The sequence below is a fragment of the Haematobia irritans genome, chromosome 1 (assembly GCF_050003625.1).
Source record: "Haematobia irritans isolate KBUSLIRL chromosome 1, ASM5000362v1, whole genome shotgun sequence".
NCBI lineage: Eukaryota > Metazoa > Arthropoda > Insecta > Diptera > Muscidae > Haematobia > Haematobia irritans.
In genome coordinates, this window is record NC_134397.1 from 655,033 (window position 1) to 673,401 (window position 18,369).

The window sequence follows — 18,369 nt, forward strand, 5'->3', positions numbered from 1 at the left end:
GACCATAAAGAGGTGTGCCGAAAATGGTGAGTATCGGTCCATATTTTGGTATAGCCCCCATATAGACCGATTTCCCGATATTACTTCTTGGGCTTCTAGAATCCTGAAATTATAAATATTCTGGTATTTTAGGCTCACAAAAACGTGTATCGGACTCAGTTTTTATCGGTCCATTTGGTAATGCCTCCATATAGACCGACTACACTTCTTGAGGGTGTAGAAGGCGCACTGATCATGAAAATTGCTTGAAACTCAATGTAAAATTTCCAGATTTTACTTCTACAGATTTAAGATTTCAAATCAAGACGTTATTTTATAATTTTCTTGCACACTTACAAGAGATGTTAATGATTCCTCTAAAACTCAAACAAAAATGGTTCTTATAAATCCAGAATATGATATAGTCCTCATAGGTGAAATCTTTAAATTTATCTTCGGGAAGTGTCCTCAAGTCTTCAAGCCCTCCTGAAATTTCAAAGGAAAACCTAATATTTGGTTCATGGTGGTGGGTATTTAAGATTCGGCCTGGCCGAACTGGCCGTCCATGTATACGTTTTTTATATCGTTTAATGTCTTTTGTTTTTGGGATTGTTATAACGTTTTTTATATCGTTTAATGTCTTTTGTTTTTGGGATTGTTATTATATGTAGTTTTGCACAAAATTTTGTTTCACATTTTTTTAATGTCTATAGTTTTGCTGTTTTGGGTTTTCATAAAATTACACACGATTTTGTTATTTCTGTTTCTTCAAAATTTTCCATTTGTAATGTCTATAGTTCTTAAAACTATTCAAATTCGATAATTGTATCGGGATGACATTTTTAATACTCCGAGTATCCTTCCAACTGCGGCAATTAAATTTTGATTTGATCTGCGCCCGTTCGGGTTTCTCCCAGTGAAAAACGTTGATTGATGTTGGGGTTTCATTTTGAATCTGATTATTTATTTTCAAAAATACCTTTTACGAAGGAATCTGCAATCAATACTTAACTTGGCATTATTACTTACCTGACATTATTCAATTTTTTTTTTTTTTGTAACTAAGCATTTTCTCAACACTAGGCTCAGACACTAAAATTGCCTAGTGCCGGATTATTGAACCATTTGTAAAGTGAATGTGCTGCATTTTCTTAATTAGCATTATTTATTTTAGTATATTAATAATTGTGTCATGTTATTTAATTATTTGGAAACGTAATAGTGAGAATATAGAGTATTCAAAAGTGTGTGTGTTGTGTGTGAGCCGAAGGGCTAATATTTTTTATTTCAAACTGAGCTGACATGACGGCGAATCTCAATACTTAAGCGTTGGGATTTGTGTGCCGTTTTTCAGTCATTGACAATATTTTGAGGGAATAGCTTAGTGTTAACGTCTTCATCGATATGCTTTTCATTTCGAGTTTCTTGGTTTCAGTGCTAGTTTTAATAGTTGCCTACTATCTGTGGACACAACGTAAATTCTTCAAACTATGCGCAGATCTACCTGGACCTGGGCTGCCCTTAATTGGAATGGCTTTAGAAATGCTTCAGCCGGAAAGTTTGTTTTTTTTGTCTCAAAATACGCACCACAACTGAGGACTAATGTTAAATGATAAAATTAGATTTTCTGCAGAATCTCGATGATGTTAGAAAACAATATCAAACACCTTGCGCAACATGGATGGGACACTTGTGCATGCTTTATGTCAATGAACCGGAAACAATGGAAATCATTTTCAATTCACCCCACTGTACTAACAAGGGCGAATTTTACCGATTTTTATCGGACGCCATAGGAGATGGCCTTTTCACATCAAGCAGTATGTGAACACAATTCGCAATTCTCCAAGTTTGTAATTTTTTTAATTTCTTCACCCATCCAGGCCCACGATGGAATAAACACCGACGGCTTTTGAATCCTGTATTTGCTCGCAAGGTTGTTCAATCCTTTCTGCCAATATTCAACAGTGAAGCTAATGCCTTTGTCAATAGGGTTGCACTGAGTCAAGGTCAACCAATGGAGATTTATGAACTTCTAAAAAAGACTGTATTGGAGATATCGTGTCGTAAGTAAAAGTAAACTGTTTTATATGAAAGCAAGCAATTTAAGAGTATTGCCAGCAATCGCTATTGATTGATTTGTCACTGGCCTTTACTGGCTGTATTCAATTGACTTGAGAAGCCATGTATAACTGAATCTTGAATTATTTCATTATTTTCTTCATTTTGGAATTGTCGCCATCGTCGTCCTTCTTTTATTGCAAACACCATTTATCATCATCGACCTGTGGTGTCCTTTTCATCGATATAGAAACAACAATGGGCAAAAAGATGAATTTCCAAAACGATAGCTCCACAGTTATCTTTGAAGCGTACAATGGGTAAATTGAAACATGAATTACATTAACATAGGCAATAATAAATCTCCTTGCAACTCCAAAATACATTTAAAGTTAGTTAGAAGACCTCTATGTACACCCAAAGAAATTGTACTTAGCAAGAAAAATTTGTGTAAAACACCAATATTAGTTTTGTTTGCATTGCCTCTTCGGCGATGCCTTAGATGCAGAGGATAATGGATTCAATTCGACTCCAATCTTTTTTCAACAGTGACAATCCTTTTGAAAAAGCTTCAAACATTCCTGATATACATTCAGCCATGTAAAAAGTTTCTATAAGACGAGTGCTGTGTTCGGACTTTGTTATCAAAAGAAGATCCTCTATCATTGATATGAGAGAAGAGTCGTTTTGCCACTCAATAAATGCTTGTAGGAAAACGAATTTAATCAAAAGTTTAAAGCTACTATCGTCAAAGTGCGTGAATGGTATACCAAAGAATAAAATCGAATCGTGAATGTGCGTGCATAAAATTTCTGCAAAATCACGCTCACTATTTAATACTTGCTTAAGAACTTTACATTAATTTGGCTGGCAAACCATATACCATTCTTGTTATTTTTTCCCATTCCTGATTTGAATCTGTTGTGAGTCTCGCGAATTGTGGTAAATCGAGCGTGATCGTGAGTCTTTAAAGATTTTTCGGCTTTTCATTTCGGGAATGTGCGTGAGTGTGAGATCTTACCACACATATCGTGAGTATGTAAACATCAGAGACGGTCTGTATCAAACTTTTTTAGGTTTGCGACTGCCGCAAAGTTGTAAACGTCGTAAACGTCACATTCGCGTAGTAATTGTAGAAAAAGTAACAAACGTCGAAAATTGAAAATACTTCAGTCTCGTTTTTTCCTGGCATATTAGCTTTCCAAAAATTTCTGCAGAGTGCATTTTATAAATTCTCTTTTTGACTTATTAGAGCCAATTTCCATACTAAATAAAAATTGTCAAAACTCTCGCTAGACAAACCCATTTACTTGGTTTGTCTAAAATTTCATTCCAGAGCATTTTTTCTTTGGGTCTAGTTTTATTTCTGAAAATGTATTACAAGTGGCGACATGAAACAAATTAAAATTGTTATTCAAAATAGAGACAACTTATTAAATATAATGATTTTCTGTTGTTTAAGCGATTTTTGCATATGATATTGTTAGTTAAAATATTTTGTAGGAAGTTCAAGACGGACACAATTTGAGTAAACTATTTAACATCTTATAAAACTATGAACTTTTTTTGTGCGAAATTCCAAATTAGTGCTGCTTCTTTTATGTAAAAAAATAATTAAAATCGGAAAAAAAATCCTCGAAATGGGAAATTTGGTTAATTGCATTTTTTCACTTGTGTGTAATTTATTTAGTTCTCACCTTCTAAAGGGTGATTTGTTAAGAGCTTGATAACTTTTTTTTAAAAAAAAACGCATAAAATTTGCAAAATCTCATCGGTTCTTTATTTGAAACGTTAGATTGGTCCATGACATTTACTTTTTGAAGATAATTTCATTTAAATGTTGACCGCGGCTGCGTCTTAGGTGGTCCATTCGGAAAGTCCAATTTTGGGCAACTTTTTCGAGCATTTCGGCCGGAATAGCCCGAATTTCTTCGGAAATGTTGTCTTCCAAAGCTGGAATAGTTGCTGGCTTATTTCTGTAGACTTTAGACTTGACGTAGCCCCACAAAAAATAGTCTAAAGGCGTCAAATCGCATGATCTTGGTGGCCAACTTACCGGTCCATTTCTTGAGATGAATTGTTCTCCGAAGTTTTCCCTCAAAATGGCCATAGAATCGCGAGCTGTGTGGCATGTAGCGCCATCTTGTTGAAACCACATGTCAACCAAGTTCAGTTCTTCCATTTTTGGCAACAAAAAGTTTGTTAGCATCGAACGATAGCGATCGCCATTCACCGTAACGTTGCGTCCAACAGCATCTTTGAAAAAATACGGTCCAATGATTCCACCAGCGTACAAACCACACCAAACAGTGCATTTTTCGGGATGCATGGGCAGTTCTTGAACGGCTTCTGGTTGCTCTTCACTCCAAATGCGGCAATTTTGCTTATTTACGTAGCCATTCAACCAGAAATGAGCCTCATCGCTGAACAAAATTTGTCGATAAAAAAAGCGGATTTTCTGCCAACTTTTCTAGGGCCCATTCACTGAAAATTCGACGTTGTGGCAGATCGTAAGTCTATTCATGATGAAATGTCAAAGCATACTGAGCATCTTTCTCTTTGACACCATGTCTGAAATCCCACGTGATCTGTCAAATACTAATGCATGAAAATCCTAACCTCAAAAGAATCACCCTTTACAAACAATGATGGACAATCGAACACCGGTATCGCTATTTAAACAAATTAAACAAATTTAATTTAAAGAAAACAGAAGTCAGATCGTTTGAAGGATCTGTACCAAATAAAACTGTTGGGTGATACAAAAATGGAAATTATATAATTTTACATTTTGCTCTTAAAACAAGTTTTAGGTGTGCACTACCCTACGTACATCCAAAAAATTTGTTATTCATAACAGCAAAAAACAAGTATATACAGCAGTAAGTTCGGCCGGGCCGAATCTTAAATACCCACCACCATGAACCAAATATTAGGGTTTCCTTTGAAATTTCAGGAGGGCTTGAGGACACTTCCGGAATATAAATTTAAAGATTTCACCTATGAGGACTATATCAGATTCTGGATTTATAAGAACCATTTTTGTTTGAGTTTTAGAGGAATTATTAACATCTCTTGTAAGTGTGCAAGAAAATTATAAAATAACGTCTTGATTTGAAATCTTAAATCTGTAGATTTGCTCCCGAGAAGTAAAATTTGGAAATTTTGCATCAAGCAATTTTCATGATGAGTTGGCCTTCTACACCCTCAAGAAGTGAAGTCGGTCTACATGGAGGCATTACCAAATGGACCGATAAAAACTTAATCCGATACACGTTTTTGTGAGCCTCAAATACCAGAATATTTAGAATTTCAGGCAAATCAGATAAAAACTACGGTTTCTAGAAACCCAAGGAGTTAAATGTGGAAATCGTTCTTATGGGGGCTATACTAAAATATGGACCGAACTCACCGTTTTCGGCACACCTCTTTATGGCCCGAAAATACTTCTAGATTTCCAATTTCAGGCAAATTGGATAAAAATTTTGGATTCTAGAAGCCCAAGAAGTAAAATCGGGAAATTGGTCTATATGGGGGCTATACCAAAATATGGACCGGTACTCATCATTTTCGGCACACCTATTTATGGTCCTAAAATACATCTAGATTTCCAATTTCAGGCAAATTGGATATAAACTACGGTTTCTATAAGCCCAAGACCCCAAATCGGGAGGTCGGTTTATATGGGCACCATACCAAAACATAGACCGATCCTCACCATTTTTGGCACACCTCTTTACGGTTTTAAAGTACCTTTTGATTTCCAAATTCAGATAAATTGGATAAAAACTGCGGTTTCTATAAGCCCAAGAAGTAAAATCGGGAGATCGGTCTATATGGGGGCTATACCAAAATATGGACAGATACTCACCAGTTTTGGCACACCTCTTTATGGTCATAAAATATCTCTAGATTTCAAATTTCAGGCAAATTGGATAAAAACTACGATTTCTATAAGCCCAAGAAGTAAAATCGGGAGATCGGTCTATATGGGGGCTATACCAAAATATGGATCGATACTCACAATTTTTGGTACACGTATTTGTGGTCCTACAATACCTCTAGATTTCCAATTTCAGATAAATTGAATAAAAACTGCGGTTTCTATAAGCCCAAGAAGTAAAATCGGGAGATCGGTCTATATGGGGGCTATACGAAAATATGGACCGATACTCACCAGTTTTGGCACACCTCTTTATGGTCATAAAATACCTCTAGATTTCAAATTTCAGGCAAATTGGATAAAAACTGCGGTTTCTATAAGCCCAAGAAATAAAATCGGGAGATCGGTCTATATGGGGGCTATACCAAAACATGGACCGATACTCACCATTTTTGGCACCCCTCTTTATGGTCATAAAGTACCTCTAGATTTCAAATTTCAGGCAAATTGGATAAAAACTGCGGTTTCTATAAGCCCAACAAGTAAAATCGGGAGATCGGTTTATATGGGGGCTATACCAAAACATGGATCGATACTCACAATTTTTGGCACACGTATTTGTGGTCCTACAATACCTCTAGATTTCCAATTTCAGGCAAATTGGATAAAAACTACGATTTCTATAAGCCCAAGACCCCAAATCGGGAGGTCGGTTTATATGGGGACTATATCAAAACCTGGACCGATATAGCCCATCTTCGAACTTGACCTGCCTGCAGACAAAAGACGAGTTTGTGCAAAATTTCAGCACGATTGCTTCATTATTGAAGACTGTAGCGTGATTACAACAGACAGACAGACAGACAGACAGACAGACAGACGGACAGACGGACATCGTTATATCGTCTTAGAATTTCTCCCTGATCAAGAATATATATACTTTATATAGTCGGAAATCGATATTTCGATGTGTTACAAACGGAATGACAAACTTATTATACCCCCGTCACCATTCTATGGTGGTGGGTATAAAAAAGCATATAAAAACTGCTGTGTTAGTTTTTGTATGCTGAAAAAGGGAAATCGTTCAATGTAGTTGTTTCAACAATTATCCATTGTTTGTTATAATTTTTTGAAAAACATCTCCGCTGAAATATAGCAATAACTGACAATTTTTTCCTGGCAACAACTTTTTTGCGTGAAATAAAATCAAGACTTTGTAGACCAGCAATATATGTAACTACAAAAGACTTAGATACGCGAGATTTTATGGTCCTGGACAAATATTTCTTACGATCTCTCTGTGGGTCATATATTAAAAAGCGCAATCAAAAACTATTAATTGTTGTTTAATGTTTGACATTATTATAGGTTCAATGTGTATCATTCGACTGTGTTGGGCTTATTGCAACAGCAATTCGAATCAACAGAAAATTTCAGCAAACTTCTGATATTTCTGCTGAAAAAAGCGTTCAGTATTTGCTTTTAGCAACATTAGCTAATTTCTTACATGGAGATTTTTTCGAGCTATGTTATTGTATTTCATTTCTATGTAATAAAATAAACGTAATATTATTTACTTTTTTCTTTCCGAACAGCCTTATAGAAATAGGTATTAAGAGAATGCTATCACCGTGGTTGTATATGGATACCATCTATCGACGCTCAAATCAATATACAGAACAGAAAAGAACCTGTAAAATTCTATCAGATTTTGTGGAAAGTGTAAGAAGTCGATTTTATATAATGGAGTTTTCATTACTACGCTTCCATAATTTTACAGCTTTTGGAACTTGAGAAACCTTCGGGGATGGCCGAAAATGCGCCGATTACCGTCTCCGAAAAATTGAATGGGATAAACAAGAGAGCAGATACGAATGATATTGACGTCATTGGCAAATCCAAACAACATAGTTTTGTGGAACAAGTACGTGAATATATTCAAAAAGGTCAACTATCGGTTGAAGATGTGCTGGCGGAAGCCAATGTTACAGTGGCTGCTGTAAGTTGAATGTATTCCTTTTATGATTTGCAATAACATTCCTTTCTTTCTCATCGGTATATAGACATTCGAAACGACATCAACTGCCCTTTACTTTGCCTGTCTAGCACTTGCCATGCATCCCAATTATCAAGATAAATTATATTTGGAATTAGTCGAAATACTGCCAGAAGGTAGCTCACAGGATATTACTATGGATCATTTGGAACAGATGACGTACACTGAAATGGTACTCAATGAAGCCATGCGATTATTCTCTCCTGTACCAGTGGTATTGCGAGAGGTTTCCGAGGATTTTAAAATGTGTCACAGAATTACAGGGCAGACAATTGTGATACCAAAGGGTACCCAGGTCGCCTTGGACATTTTCAACATGCAGCGTAACGAAGAAGTATGGGGCGAAAAAGCTCGTTCTTTCGATCCAGATGAACACTTCGGACCTACAAGTCAGAGGCATCCCTTTGCATTTGTACCATTTACGAAGGGACTACGAATGTGTATTGGCTATCGATATGCGTTGATGCTTATGAAGATTATGCTGGCGAAAATATTTCGCACTTACCGCGTAGTGACGAAGGAACACATGGAAGATTTGGAAATAAAAGGGATGATATCGTTAAAGCTTGGCACCTATCCACTTTGTATTTTCGAGCGGAGAGACACGAAATTGTAGTTTTTTTGTTGATTATTTTTTATAATACCATAGATAGGTTAACTATTTTTGTTTGTTCGGCTTAATTTAATTTTTTAAGGATAATGTTGTCAAAAAAACGAATTTTAATTTAATGTATACCTGTGATTTTTTGATTGGAAGGTTTATAAAGTAGTTATACTAGAAATGATAATTTTAAATATAAAATGACAAATTTTTAAGTAATAAACCATTTACCTACATAAACAATCATTAATAACAACAATTGTTTTTATAATAACAGATTATATTGATGTAAAAGAAAAATAAGAACTGTTATGTCGCATTTCAAAACTACAATTCTTCATGTGTGATCAGATTCGTTTGTTTGGTTCATGTGAATAAATGAAAATTGAACTTTATTATCCTAATGTATCAAAACCAAGAGTGAATTTTGAACTACTATCTACAGAAAATAATAAAGGCATATGGCTAGAAGGATTCTCGTTGTCAAATATTTGTGGTCTTCTGTTGATTTGAGAAATTGTGATGTTTGGTGATTTTATTATAGAGTTGATAAATCCAATACTATTTTCAAATTCAAAAGCGGGAAAAACAATCCATACTCCGTACAATGATGTTATCATTTTGGGGTTGTCAAGGCGTTCGCTAAACCATCGGAAAAGCACATAAAATATTGGTTTCGTACCACTGTTAAATACAATCCATACACCGAAGATTCATGTTATCATTTTGGGTTTGTAAGAACACTTTTTCCCACCGTGTATGAACCGTCCACAATGCTTTTCCTATGTTTTTACTGACTCGGATGGGGCTCGGTTAGATTAAATAAATAACATGAATTACAAGAAAAACACAATGATTTTATTTATTTCCCTTTTAAAAGGTCTTTGTTCATTTTATTATTAAGTTAAAAATGTGTGTATGAATATGAGTGTATTGTTATTTATGTTTTTTTTTTGTTTTTGTATTTTTCATTTAAAAAAGTTCTATGCATAGATTTGAGTTACAGTCGTATGCCTACCAACATGCATACATACAAATTTGTATGACAAGACGGAAATAAAACGTTTCTTCCCAGGATCTATTTCATGGAGAACAAAATCACATAAGGATCATTGGGAAATGAGCTAACTAACCGTTTAAGAAATGAGTTTTGCCTTGTTGTGGGCTCACAAAACACCGGTCCAATTTCTATCACAAATCTATTTGACGAAAGATGGCATTTTCATGTATTCCTTTATTTATGCATCATTAGATTAAGACAGTTTTGTTGCATGTTGTTCAGATTGTAGTGGACGAACAGATATTACCTTACTTGCTAGTATTCGAGTTAGGTTTTGTTTATCAAAGAAAAGGGGTTTATTACATAAAAAATAATAATTTTGAAGCTAATATTGAAGACATGGCTTAATCAAATTATTACGAATTTAGGTGTTTGCCAATGGTAATGCTGTTGACAATTGAGGGTTTTATGGTAGTGGAATGGGCGTTTTAACAGATTTTCCTTTTTTGGAACATTGTAGAAAACGTAAAGTAACCTCCTTCTCGTTTTTTTTTGTAATTTCTTTATTTATTTTATTATTATAACTAATTGATTTCCTTATGGCTAATCTCTACAGTACTACAATTGCTACAGAATGTGTTCATTTCTTTTAATGAATATATTGTTAACAAATACTTTCAATTAGTTTTGTGTTTTTCTGAATATAAAAGCAGCTTTTACATCATCAATGGCAAATTGTGATTTCTTATTTATATTTTTATCAAAAATTTCAAATAAAAAATGGACGCATGTGGGTGATTGCTGTTATTTATTTGATTCTTAAACTCTGTTCAGTGTTTGTTGTTGTTTTTTCTTGTGTTTTGCTGTAAATGTTTAAAGCATTTCATTCGAATGGGAAGCTTTACTTTAGCAACATCATCGGCATCAGTGAACAATTTTAAATGGACAACCTGAGTTAAAGCCTTCTGTGTACTATTACTCTTACTTTCTCCAATGCTCTTCTATAGATTCGTATGAAATGCATTTATTATCAAGTTTTTTATTTTATATAAAAAAGCATAGCATTATGTAATTTTTTTGTTCTCCTTTGAGAGGGAACGATATAACAATCGCTTAAATATGGATTTGTAGTTTTATAGTTTTTCTATTCGGTGATAATTTTGTTTTTTATAAATTTGGTGTCTTGGCGTTACCTTCGGTTATTTGCTATCAATACTATTGCGCTTCGGAAAGATGCAACTTAAATCATTTTATTTGTATGACATTTTTACACATTTCTTTTATTATTATTTTAAAAAATACAAGGCAAATAATTTTAAACGTTAAGCATTTTTGTTGATTTGTGACCTTTTTAAAGTCTATTCTCTAATTGTAAGCCTTCCAGCAAAGTTGATCATTTTAAATATTACTTTTGTTTTTTTTTTCGTTTTCCTCAATTCATTTTGTTTTCTCAATTTAAGAACTACACTACGATATTTTCAATGTGTCCTAACAACATAAATCTTACTTTCTATCAAGTAGACAACAGTGTTGTATGTATTGTGTTATTTCATTTCCTAAGAGAGTGGGAGCTTTTCCTTAACTTGTAATGCTTACTTATGTATTATGGGGGAGGGGGACTTTTCAGGGGGTTAGGTGCCCGCTGATGTCCATTAACTTTCAGCCGGTTGATTTGTGGTGAACTGGGTAATGCCATCGTTCTCCATGGCCTCTAAGATGTCGGTGACATAGGCTGCTACATCAGTATTACTGCGTTCGCCCCGTAGTATAAAAGGCATCTGCAATAGCCGATCGTATTTAGGACGTTCGCTTTCATTTTTAATTAAGCTGCAAAACAGAAAAGTGTAATATTTACAAAAGTCTTGTTAATTGTAGGTTAATGTGCTTAGTAAAAACCTTATTTTACTTTATTAGAAATGGTGTTTAGTAATGTATCGATTGAAGATATCTTCTTGCAGTTCCAAGAAGAGATTAGATTGAAAGGATGGTTAGTTGGTTGTTCTTATTCGATTAGAAAATAGTTTCAGCTTCGAACTCCCAAATATAACGATCGCTTTTCATTTCAATTAATTTCATTAGTATATTTGTCTGCCTTTGGTCGCCCATAGAGATCATAATTTGTAAAAGTTGATTATTTACAGACAGCTAAGTGGGAGATGAATCAAAATTCTCCCTAAAATAAAGCATCTATATCAACCCAACGAACATTGTTGGAATTTGATTTGGTTTATTTGAAAATCAGTTTAAATGAAATCCTTTTACGTACACAAAAGTCGTTTGTTTGTTAAAAAAAACACCTTCAGACCGATAAACTCTAAGGGTTTACTTAACGCGTATTTGTAATTAGTAATATTTAAATTTTAAACCGACGATTTCGACGAAATGCAATTTACTTCAGTGGTGGTGCAATTTGAATTAGAAATCGATTGTCATTAATAAATGTATACCATTTCTGCTATTTCCTAGGCTACGACACAAATGCAGGAACATGTTTTTGAATAAGACCCACGTAGACAAAATATCATACTTTTAAACTTTTATAGAATGACGATTTAAAATGTTCGAAAACAAGATTAGAAAATACTGAACGGTTTTTAATTCCAACCTTGACATAGACCAATTTGGCATTGGACACTGTTTTCTAACTACAAAGGCTGTTCACAGAAAAATCCTATGTATATTCATACATACCATGTATTGACGAACTCTACAAATTCTGTTGAAAATTCTTGACCCTGATAGAGGCGTGGGGGATCTCCTTGGACAACCTATCAAAAATAAAATAAATTCAACTGGTTTGAGTGTTAAAATCAAAGTGGTGGACTTACTTGGCAAAGCTGTTCAAAAACAGAATCCCATTTGCGATAAGGGAATGTGCCAGTAGCAACTTCCATTAGGGTAATGCCCAACGACCATACATCACTTCTTACATCGTAACCCTTCGCACGTTCAGGATCAATTCGTTCAGGCTAAATTAAAAAGTGAAATTGAAGTAATATTGGATGACAAATTTGACTAAGTCCCATATTTACCGCCATATATGGCCTACAACCGGCATCTTTTGTTTTGGCTATGGAGTCTACCAATTGCCCAGAAATTCCAAAATCGCACAATTTTATATCACCTCGTTTGTGAAGCAAAATATTGCTAGGTTTTACATCACGGTGTATGATTTTCAATTTCTCTTTGAGATAATTCAAAGCGTGCACTGTGGCCACTGTTATCTTCGCCAATATGGATTCGGGAATCCTTTGGTTCTTGTGTTCGAAAATGTATTTATAAAATTTGTCGAGTGATGTGTCCATCAATTCCATGCATATCCAGCAGTCGCCCTCTTTGAAAAGTGCTCCGTAGAATTGTACGATGAAGTTACAGTCGTTCGATTTCATAACCACCTCGAGGTCCATGAGAAGTTGTTTTTGTTCCTTTTCGTCAACAGTTGAGCGAATACGCTTCACAGCCATGACCATGTCGTTCTTTTTAAATACCATTTTATTGACAGCACCGAATGCTCCACGTCCAATTTCACCCAGATCTTCTAAATCCTCTGATGTAAATTGATAGACGTCATTGGCATTAGGCCCAACTTGCAGTTTACCGCATGCTTGTTGTCGTATTCGCTCTCTTGTCCTTTCCGTTGGCACGTTCGCAGGTAATGCCATGCTGCTTGTAGATGAGGCCGATCCCGAAGACGTTGATGACAGAGAAGAAGGTGGGTGCCGTTGTACTAAAGGATTTAAACTTAATTCATTCGGAGGGGCACGTGGCCTTCCTGAAATTTAATCCGGCATTTGTATGACAAAAACACATTCAGTTAGGCTTACTCACCTGCAAACAAATTTTTTGGACGTTCCGTCATCGTGATAGATTCTCCTTAACCAGACTTTTCAGGACGATTTTATACACGGCCTTTGGTACCAGCTATGTGTCGAACGTTCCGCTCAAACCTACAAAATAAATGTCCTAAAAAATGTCCGTGTCTCGGTTATAGATGTTCCACCCGCAAAATGACTGCTTGCAAGCAGCCTCCTTTCGATTGATTTACAACACCGTCGCCACAAAATGATGTGGGAAAATTCTCTTGTGAAGGATCCCGTAGAATCCGCGAGCTCAAGGGAAATCTTTGTGAACATAAAATTAGCAAATGACAAATTTACAATGACAACGCATACTGAGTTGTGGAAGAAAGCGGGGATCCGTATTGCAGAACTTTCAGAATTAATATTTACATATTTATATTTGGATACACAATATATGAACTGTCTATAATTTTCCGATTAAATGCTCAATTTTAAGCCATACGCTACAATTTGCACTAACTACGGAGAAGCTGTCAGAAATTTGCAAAGACTTTTCTAGTTAATGTCAAATTGGCAACGGCCGCAATTTTAATCAACAGTGATGAGTGAATATCGTGCCATGAAAATTGTACGTTGTGGCATTCACATTGTAATCAATATTTTGTGTAACATTGTGTTCACACAAGCTCCAAATGGAATTACATCCCAATAAACACAAACGTTTGAAAAATGCTAAATTTCAACAATTTTTCAAACATTTTTTCAAAGGATTAGGGTAATATTCAAGTTGAGAAATTGTTGAGAAAATCGCGTTCTCAACAAAAAACAGACATTACCCTCAACAGTGAAATTCAACACATTAGCAATAATATCTCAAGTGTTATCCTCAAATTGAAATGCATCGCTACTCAATAATTTGTCAAACAATTTTCGATGCGAGTCAAATTCAAAATTAACATCGTTGCAAATACATTTCAACCTAAATTTGTATGAATGATATCCCCACTTCAAATTGAAAGTCAAAGCCAAAATTCTATGAATTTTGTATAATTTATTCATTTTCATCAAAATAAAATATATAATAATACACTACACTACATAATACACTACAATACCAATTGATAAATAATAAATAATAATCTTATTAAACATACCAACAAATAAGAACAAAAAAAAAAACAAACAACAAAAGTTTAAATATCTTCAACATTATTAGTAAACACTTTTGCATTGATAATTCGATTTCCTTCCTTTTGGTTCCTTCCTTTTATTAACATGCGGGCAATTTGAAATTAGGAACGTACTGGACCGCGTGTTAGAATTGATATCCAGCAGAAGGAATTCACAAAATATCCATTTTAAACTGATAATAGCATATGAATTAAACTGACGATGTGATACACATTTTCATCCAGAAGTTGTTGATTTCAACAATTTGTTGTTTTTAACAATTTTAATTGGTTGCACTTGTAATGTTTCTGGAAACTTTTTCTTGTTGATAAGCCACTCATTTTTATTGGTCAGCTTCTTATTGTTTGCAAGAATGTAGCATCCAAAGATTTTAGTTTTCTGCAAAGAGATTTAAATTTAGTGACTTCTTTAAAGTGTTGATTTAATTTTTCATATTGACGTACCAATTATTATAAACTATTTCATTGGTCAGCTTTTTAATGTTTTCAAGAACGTAGAATCGATAATTTTAGTTTTCTGCAAAGAGAGATTTAGTGACATCCTTAAAGTTTTATTTCATTTTTTATTTTCTCTTACCTATTTTTATAAACTATTTGGTTATTTGTCTAAAATTTTCCATTTTTTTATTTCTTGCAATTGACCACGAACTTCGTTGCACAAATAAGTATTGAAAACCACATGGTTTTTTCGTTGCAATCTAGGGTAGTGTTTTGTCAAAGTTTTCTCATATTATCTTCAACACCTTTTCAAAGATTTCGTCAACATTTTGGCAAATTGGAAGTAATTCGCAAACAATTTGAAGATGTATTGAAGATGAGCTATTTCAAGTCATGTTGAATTTATGTTGACAATTATATTTACCCTCAAACTGAACAGTTGTTGCATTTGAAAAACGCTCATCCTGTGTTTATTGGGATATAAAAGAAATAGTGGACATCACATCTGTACACACTACAAATAAAATAAACCCTGCCAACATGGATTTGGCGACACTTCCCTGCCAGCATTTCAAAGCTCGATTTTATACCGATCGCTTGCACAGACTCGTGACACTATAACAACCTATTTTTTTATTTTCTGCATGAATGTAACATAGTCGATCAGACCCTATGGCAGTTACAATTACAATACAATAGCAGTACTACTAGAAAATGGTCAAATGCAATGGGGAAATGTACCAAAATTCTTTCAAAATATTTTGCCATTACTATTGTTCGATCCCTGCCAGCATTTCAAAGTTCCATTTCATCCTCATCGCTACCACAGACTCGTAAGTAACACTCCAACAATCGCCAACTGTGATGGGGGAAGCGTATCAAAGAGTACATTAAAGTATTTTACCATCACTATTGTTACAAAAGCCTTTTTATATTTTGTGAAACGCCAAGCGCAACTAGCTTATTATAAATTATTTAAATAAAAACCAAAATGAAGTGCTGAAAACATAGGTATTACGCTTAAAATCATGAGAGGTAAATTGGTGAAAAAATTTTCGACATTCCAAAATGAATAATGTGATAGTATTTCAGATATTTTTCCAGACACGCTGCCTCCATCAAGAATAAACACTGATAAAATAATATAATAATATTGTTACGAATTTGATAATTATAGATATAAGTTTATTTAAATTAGTTTCCGTTAATTTAAAATTTAAAATTGTAACGATAAAATTTCGCTATCACTTGTTGGAATCATCTATTCATTTTCTAGTATTTTCCTGAATTTCTTTTATGTTCTTTTGTTTGCTTACCGAAATGTTAGTTCTTACTCTCTCATAGAATAACAACCCCTTTGCTTTGTTATTTTGCTTTCTCATTTCATCTCATTGTCTATTGTCATTGTTGAATTAAACTGACGATGTGATACACATTTTCATCCAGAAGTTGTTGATTTCAACAATTTGTTGTTTTTAACAATTTTAATTGGTTGCACTTGTAATGTTTCTGGAAACTTTTTCTTGTTGATAAGCCACTCATTTTTATTGGTCAGCTTCTTATTGTTTGCAAGAATGTAGCATCCAAAGATTTTAGTTTTCTGCAAAGAGATTTAAATTTAGTGACTTCTTTAAAGTGTTGATTTAATTTTTCATATTGACGTACCAATTATTATAAACTATTTCATTGGTCAGCTTTTTAATGTTTTCAAGAACGTAGAATCGATAATTTTAGTTTTCTGCAAAGAGAGATTTAGTGACATCCTTAAAGTTTTATTTCATTTTTTATTTTCTCTTACCTATTTTTATAAACTATTTGGTTATTTGTCTAAAATTTTCCATTTTTTTATTTCTTGCAATTGACCACGAACTTCGTTGCACAAATAAGTATTGAAAACCACATGGTTTTTTCGTTGCAATCTAGGGTAGTGTTTTGTCAAAGTTTTCTCATATTATCTTCAACACCTTTTCAAAGATTTCGTCAACATTTTGGCAAATTGGAAGTAATTCGCAAACAATTTGAAGATGTATTGAAGATGAGCTATTTCAAGTCATGTTGAATTTATGTTGACAATTATATTTACCCTCAAACTGAACAGTTGTTGCATTTGAAAAACGCTCATCCTGTGTTTATTGGGATATAAAAGAAATAGTGGACATCACATCTGTACACACTACAAATAAAATAAACCCTGCCAACATGGATTTGGCGACACTTCCCTGCCAGCATTTCAAAGCTCGATTTTATACCGATCGCTTGCACAGACTCGTGACACTATAACAACCTATTTTTTTATTTTCTGCATGAATGTAACATAGTCGATCAGACCCTATGGCAGTTACAATTACAATACAATAGCAGTACTACTAGAAAATGGTCAAATGCAATGGGGAAATGTACCAAAATTCTTTCAAAATATTTTGCCATTACTATTGTTCGATCCCTGCCAGCATTTCAAAGTTCCATTTCATCCTCATCGCTACCACAGACTCGTAAGTAACACTCCAACAATCGCCAACTGTGATGGGGGAAGCGTATCAAAGAGTACATTAAAGTATTTTACCATCACTATTGTTACAAAAGCCTTTTTATATTTTGTGAAACGCCAAGCGCAACTAGCTTATTATAAATTATTTAAATAAAAACCAAAATGAAGTGCTGAAAACATAGGTATTACGCTTAAAATCATGAGAGGTAAATTGGTGAAAAAATTTTCGACATTCCAAAATGAATAATGTGATAGTATTTCAGATATTTTTCCAGACACGCTGCCTCCATCAAGAATAAACACTGATAAAATAATATAATAATATTGTTACGAATTTGATAATTATAGATATAAGTTTATTTAAATTAGTTTCCGTTAATTTAAAATTTAAAATTGTAACGATAAAATTTCGCTATCACTTGTTGGAATCATCTATTCATTTTCTAGTATTTTCCTGAATTTCTTTTATGTTCTTTTGTTTGCTTACCGAAATGTTAGTTCTTACTCTCTCATAGAATAACAACCCCTTTGCTTTGTTATTTTGCTTTCTCATTTCATCTCATTGTCTATTGTCATTGTTGTTGTAGTAATGCGAGCATATATCTATGTGAGTGTGTATGTGTTTGGCAGCCACCAGACGAATTACTTAATGGTCGTAGATCCTTCTAGCATTGTCTAAGAATGTTCTGGCGTTGCCAGAATATTGTAGTGCTACCAGAATGTTCTCGTATTGCCACACCGTCATATATAAAAGCGCTCGCATGCTGCTTACGAGTCAGTCTTAATTAAAGCGTCAAACGAATAACTTCAGTGTGAACGAATTGTAAAGTGTGAAGTCATAGTAAATAAATTGTAGATTGTCGTTATTTA

At 34.0% G+C, this 18,369-nt stretch overlaps 2 protein-coding genes and 2 long non-coding RNA genes across 6 annotated transcripts; 1 reads left to right on the top strand and 3 right to left on the bottom strand.

The window, feature by feature from the left end:
* The first annotated feature begins 1,328 nt into the window (after positions 1 to 1,328).
* On the top strand, positions 1,329 to 8,842 carry Cyp313b1 (Cytochrome P450 313b1). The gene is made up of 7 exons (XM_075288701.1): positions 1,329 to 1,537; positions 1,602 to 1,799; positions 1,863 to 2,045; positions 2,291 to 2,360; positions 7,522 to 7,648; positions 7,707 to 7,925; positions 7,990 to 8,842. The coding sequence occupies exons 1-7, from the start codon at positions 1,384 to 1,386 to the stop codon at positions 8,596 to 8,598; spliced, it is 1,560 nt and encodes a 519-aa protein (XP_075144816.1). The 5' UTR covers positions 1,329 to 1,383; the 3' UTR covers positions 8,599 to 8,842.
* Positions 8,843 to 10,807: 1,965 nt separating this feature from the next.
* On the bottom strand, positions 10,808 to 13,916 carry Mkk4 (dual specificity mitogen-activated protein kinase kinase 4). Of its 3 annotated transcripts, none has more exons than XM_075288704.1 (6): positions 13,584 to 13,916; positions 13,412 to 13,530; positions 12,616 to 13,355; positions 12,412 to 12,552; positions 12,275 to 12,351; positions 10,808 to 11,410 (listed from the first exon to the last, which is right to left on the bottom strand). In XM_075288704.1, exons 2-6 carry the CDS (start codon positions 13,440 to 13,442, stop codon positions 11,236 to 11,238), a joined length of 1,164 nt encoding a protein of 387 aa, XP_075144819.1. In that variant the 5' UTR covers positions 13,443 to 13,530; positions 13,584 to 13,916; the 3' UTR covers positions 10,808 to 11,235. The 3 variants fall into 3 exon arrangements, with proteins under 3 accessions (XP_075144819.1, XP_075144818.1, XP_075144817.1); XM_075288703.1 differs by having other exon boundaries at positions 13,412 to 13,704; positions 13,756 to 13,915; XM_075288702.1 differs by having other exon boundaries at positions 13,412 to 13,916.
* A 709-nt stretch (positions 13,917 to 14,625) lies between these two features.
* On the bottom strand, positions 14,626 to 15,416 carry LOC142236980 (uncharacterized). The gene is made up of 3 exons (XR_012722290.1): positions 15,151 to 15,416; positions 15,018 to 15,090; positions 14,626 to 14,952 (listed from the first exon to the last, which is right to left on the bottom strand). It is a non-coding gene; the product is annotated as an uncharacterized LOC142236980 (long non-coding RNA).
* A 1,024-nt stretch (positions 15,417 to 16,440) lies between these two features.
* On the bottom strand, positions 16,441 to 17,066 carry LOC142236987 (uncharacterized). Its single transcript, XR_012722294.1, has 3 exons — positions 16,810 to 17,066; positions 16,677 to 16,749; positions 16,441 to 16,611 (listed from the first exon to the last, which is right to left on the bottom strand). It is a non-coding gene; the product is annotated as an uncharacterized LOC142236987 (long non-coding RNA).
* Between the last annotated feature and the right edge of the window lie 1,303 nt (positions 17,067 to 18,369).

Coding starts and splice junctions, on each gene's coding strand:
- Cyp313b1 (XM_075288701.1), top strand. CDS start 1,384: ATGCTTTTCATTTCGAGTTTCTTGGTTTCAGTGCTAGTTTTAATAGTT. Junction 1,538..1,601: donor AGAAATGCTTCAGCCGGAAA/GTTTGTTTTTTT, acceptor TGATAAAATTAG/ATTTTCTGCAGAATCTCGAT. Junction 2,361..7,521: donor ATCTTTGAAGCGTACAATGG/GTAAATTGAAAC, acceptor CTTTCCGAACAG/CCTTATAGAAATAGGTATTA.
- Mkk4 (XM_075288704.1), bottom strand. CDS start 13,442: ATGACGGAACGTCCAAAAAATTTGTTTGCAG. Junction 13,356..13,411: donor TCCAAAAAATTTGTTTGCAG/GTGAGTAAGCCT, acceptor ATTAAATTTCAG/GAAGGCCACGTGCCCCTCCG. Junction 11,411..12,274: donor GTAGAGTTCGTCAATACATG/GTATGTATGAAT, acceptor TCTGTTTTGCAG/CTTAATTAAAAATGAAAGCG.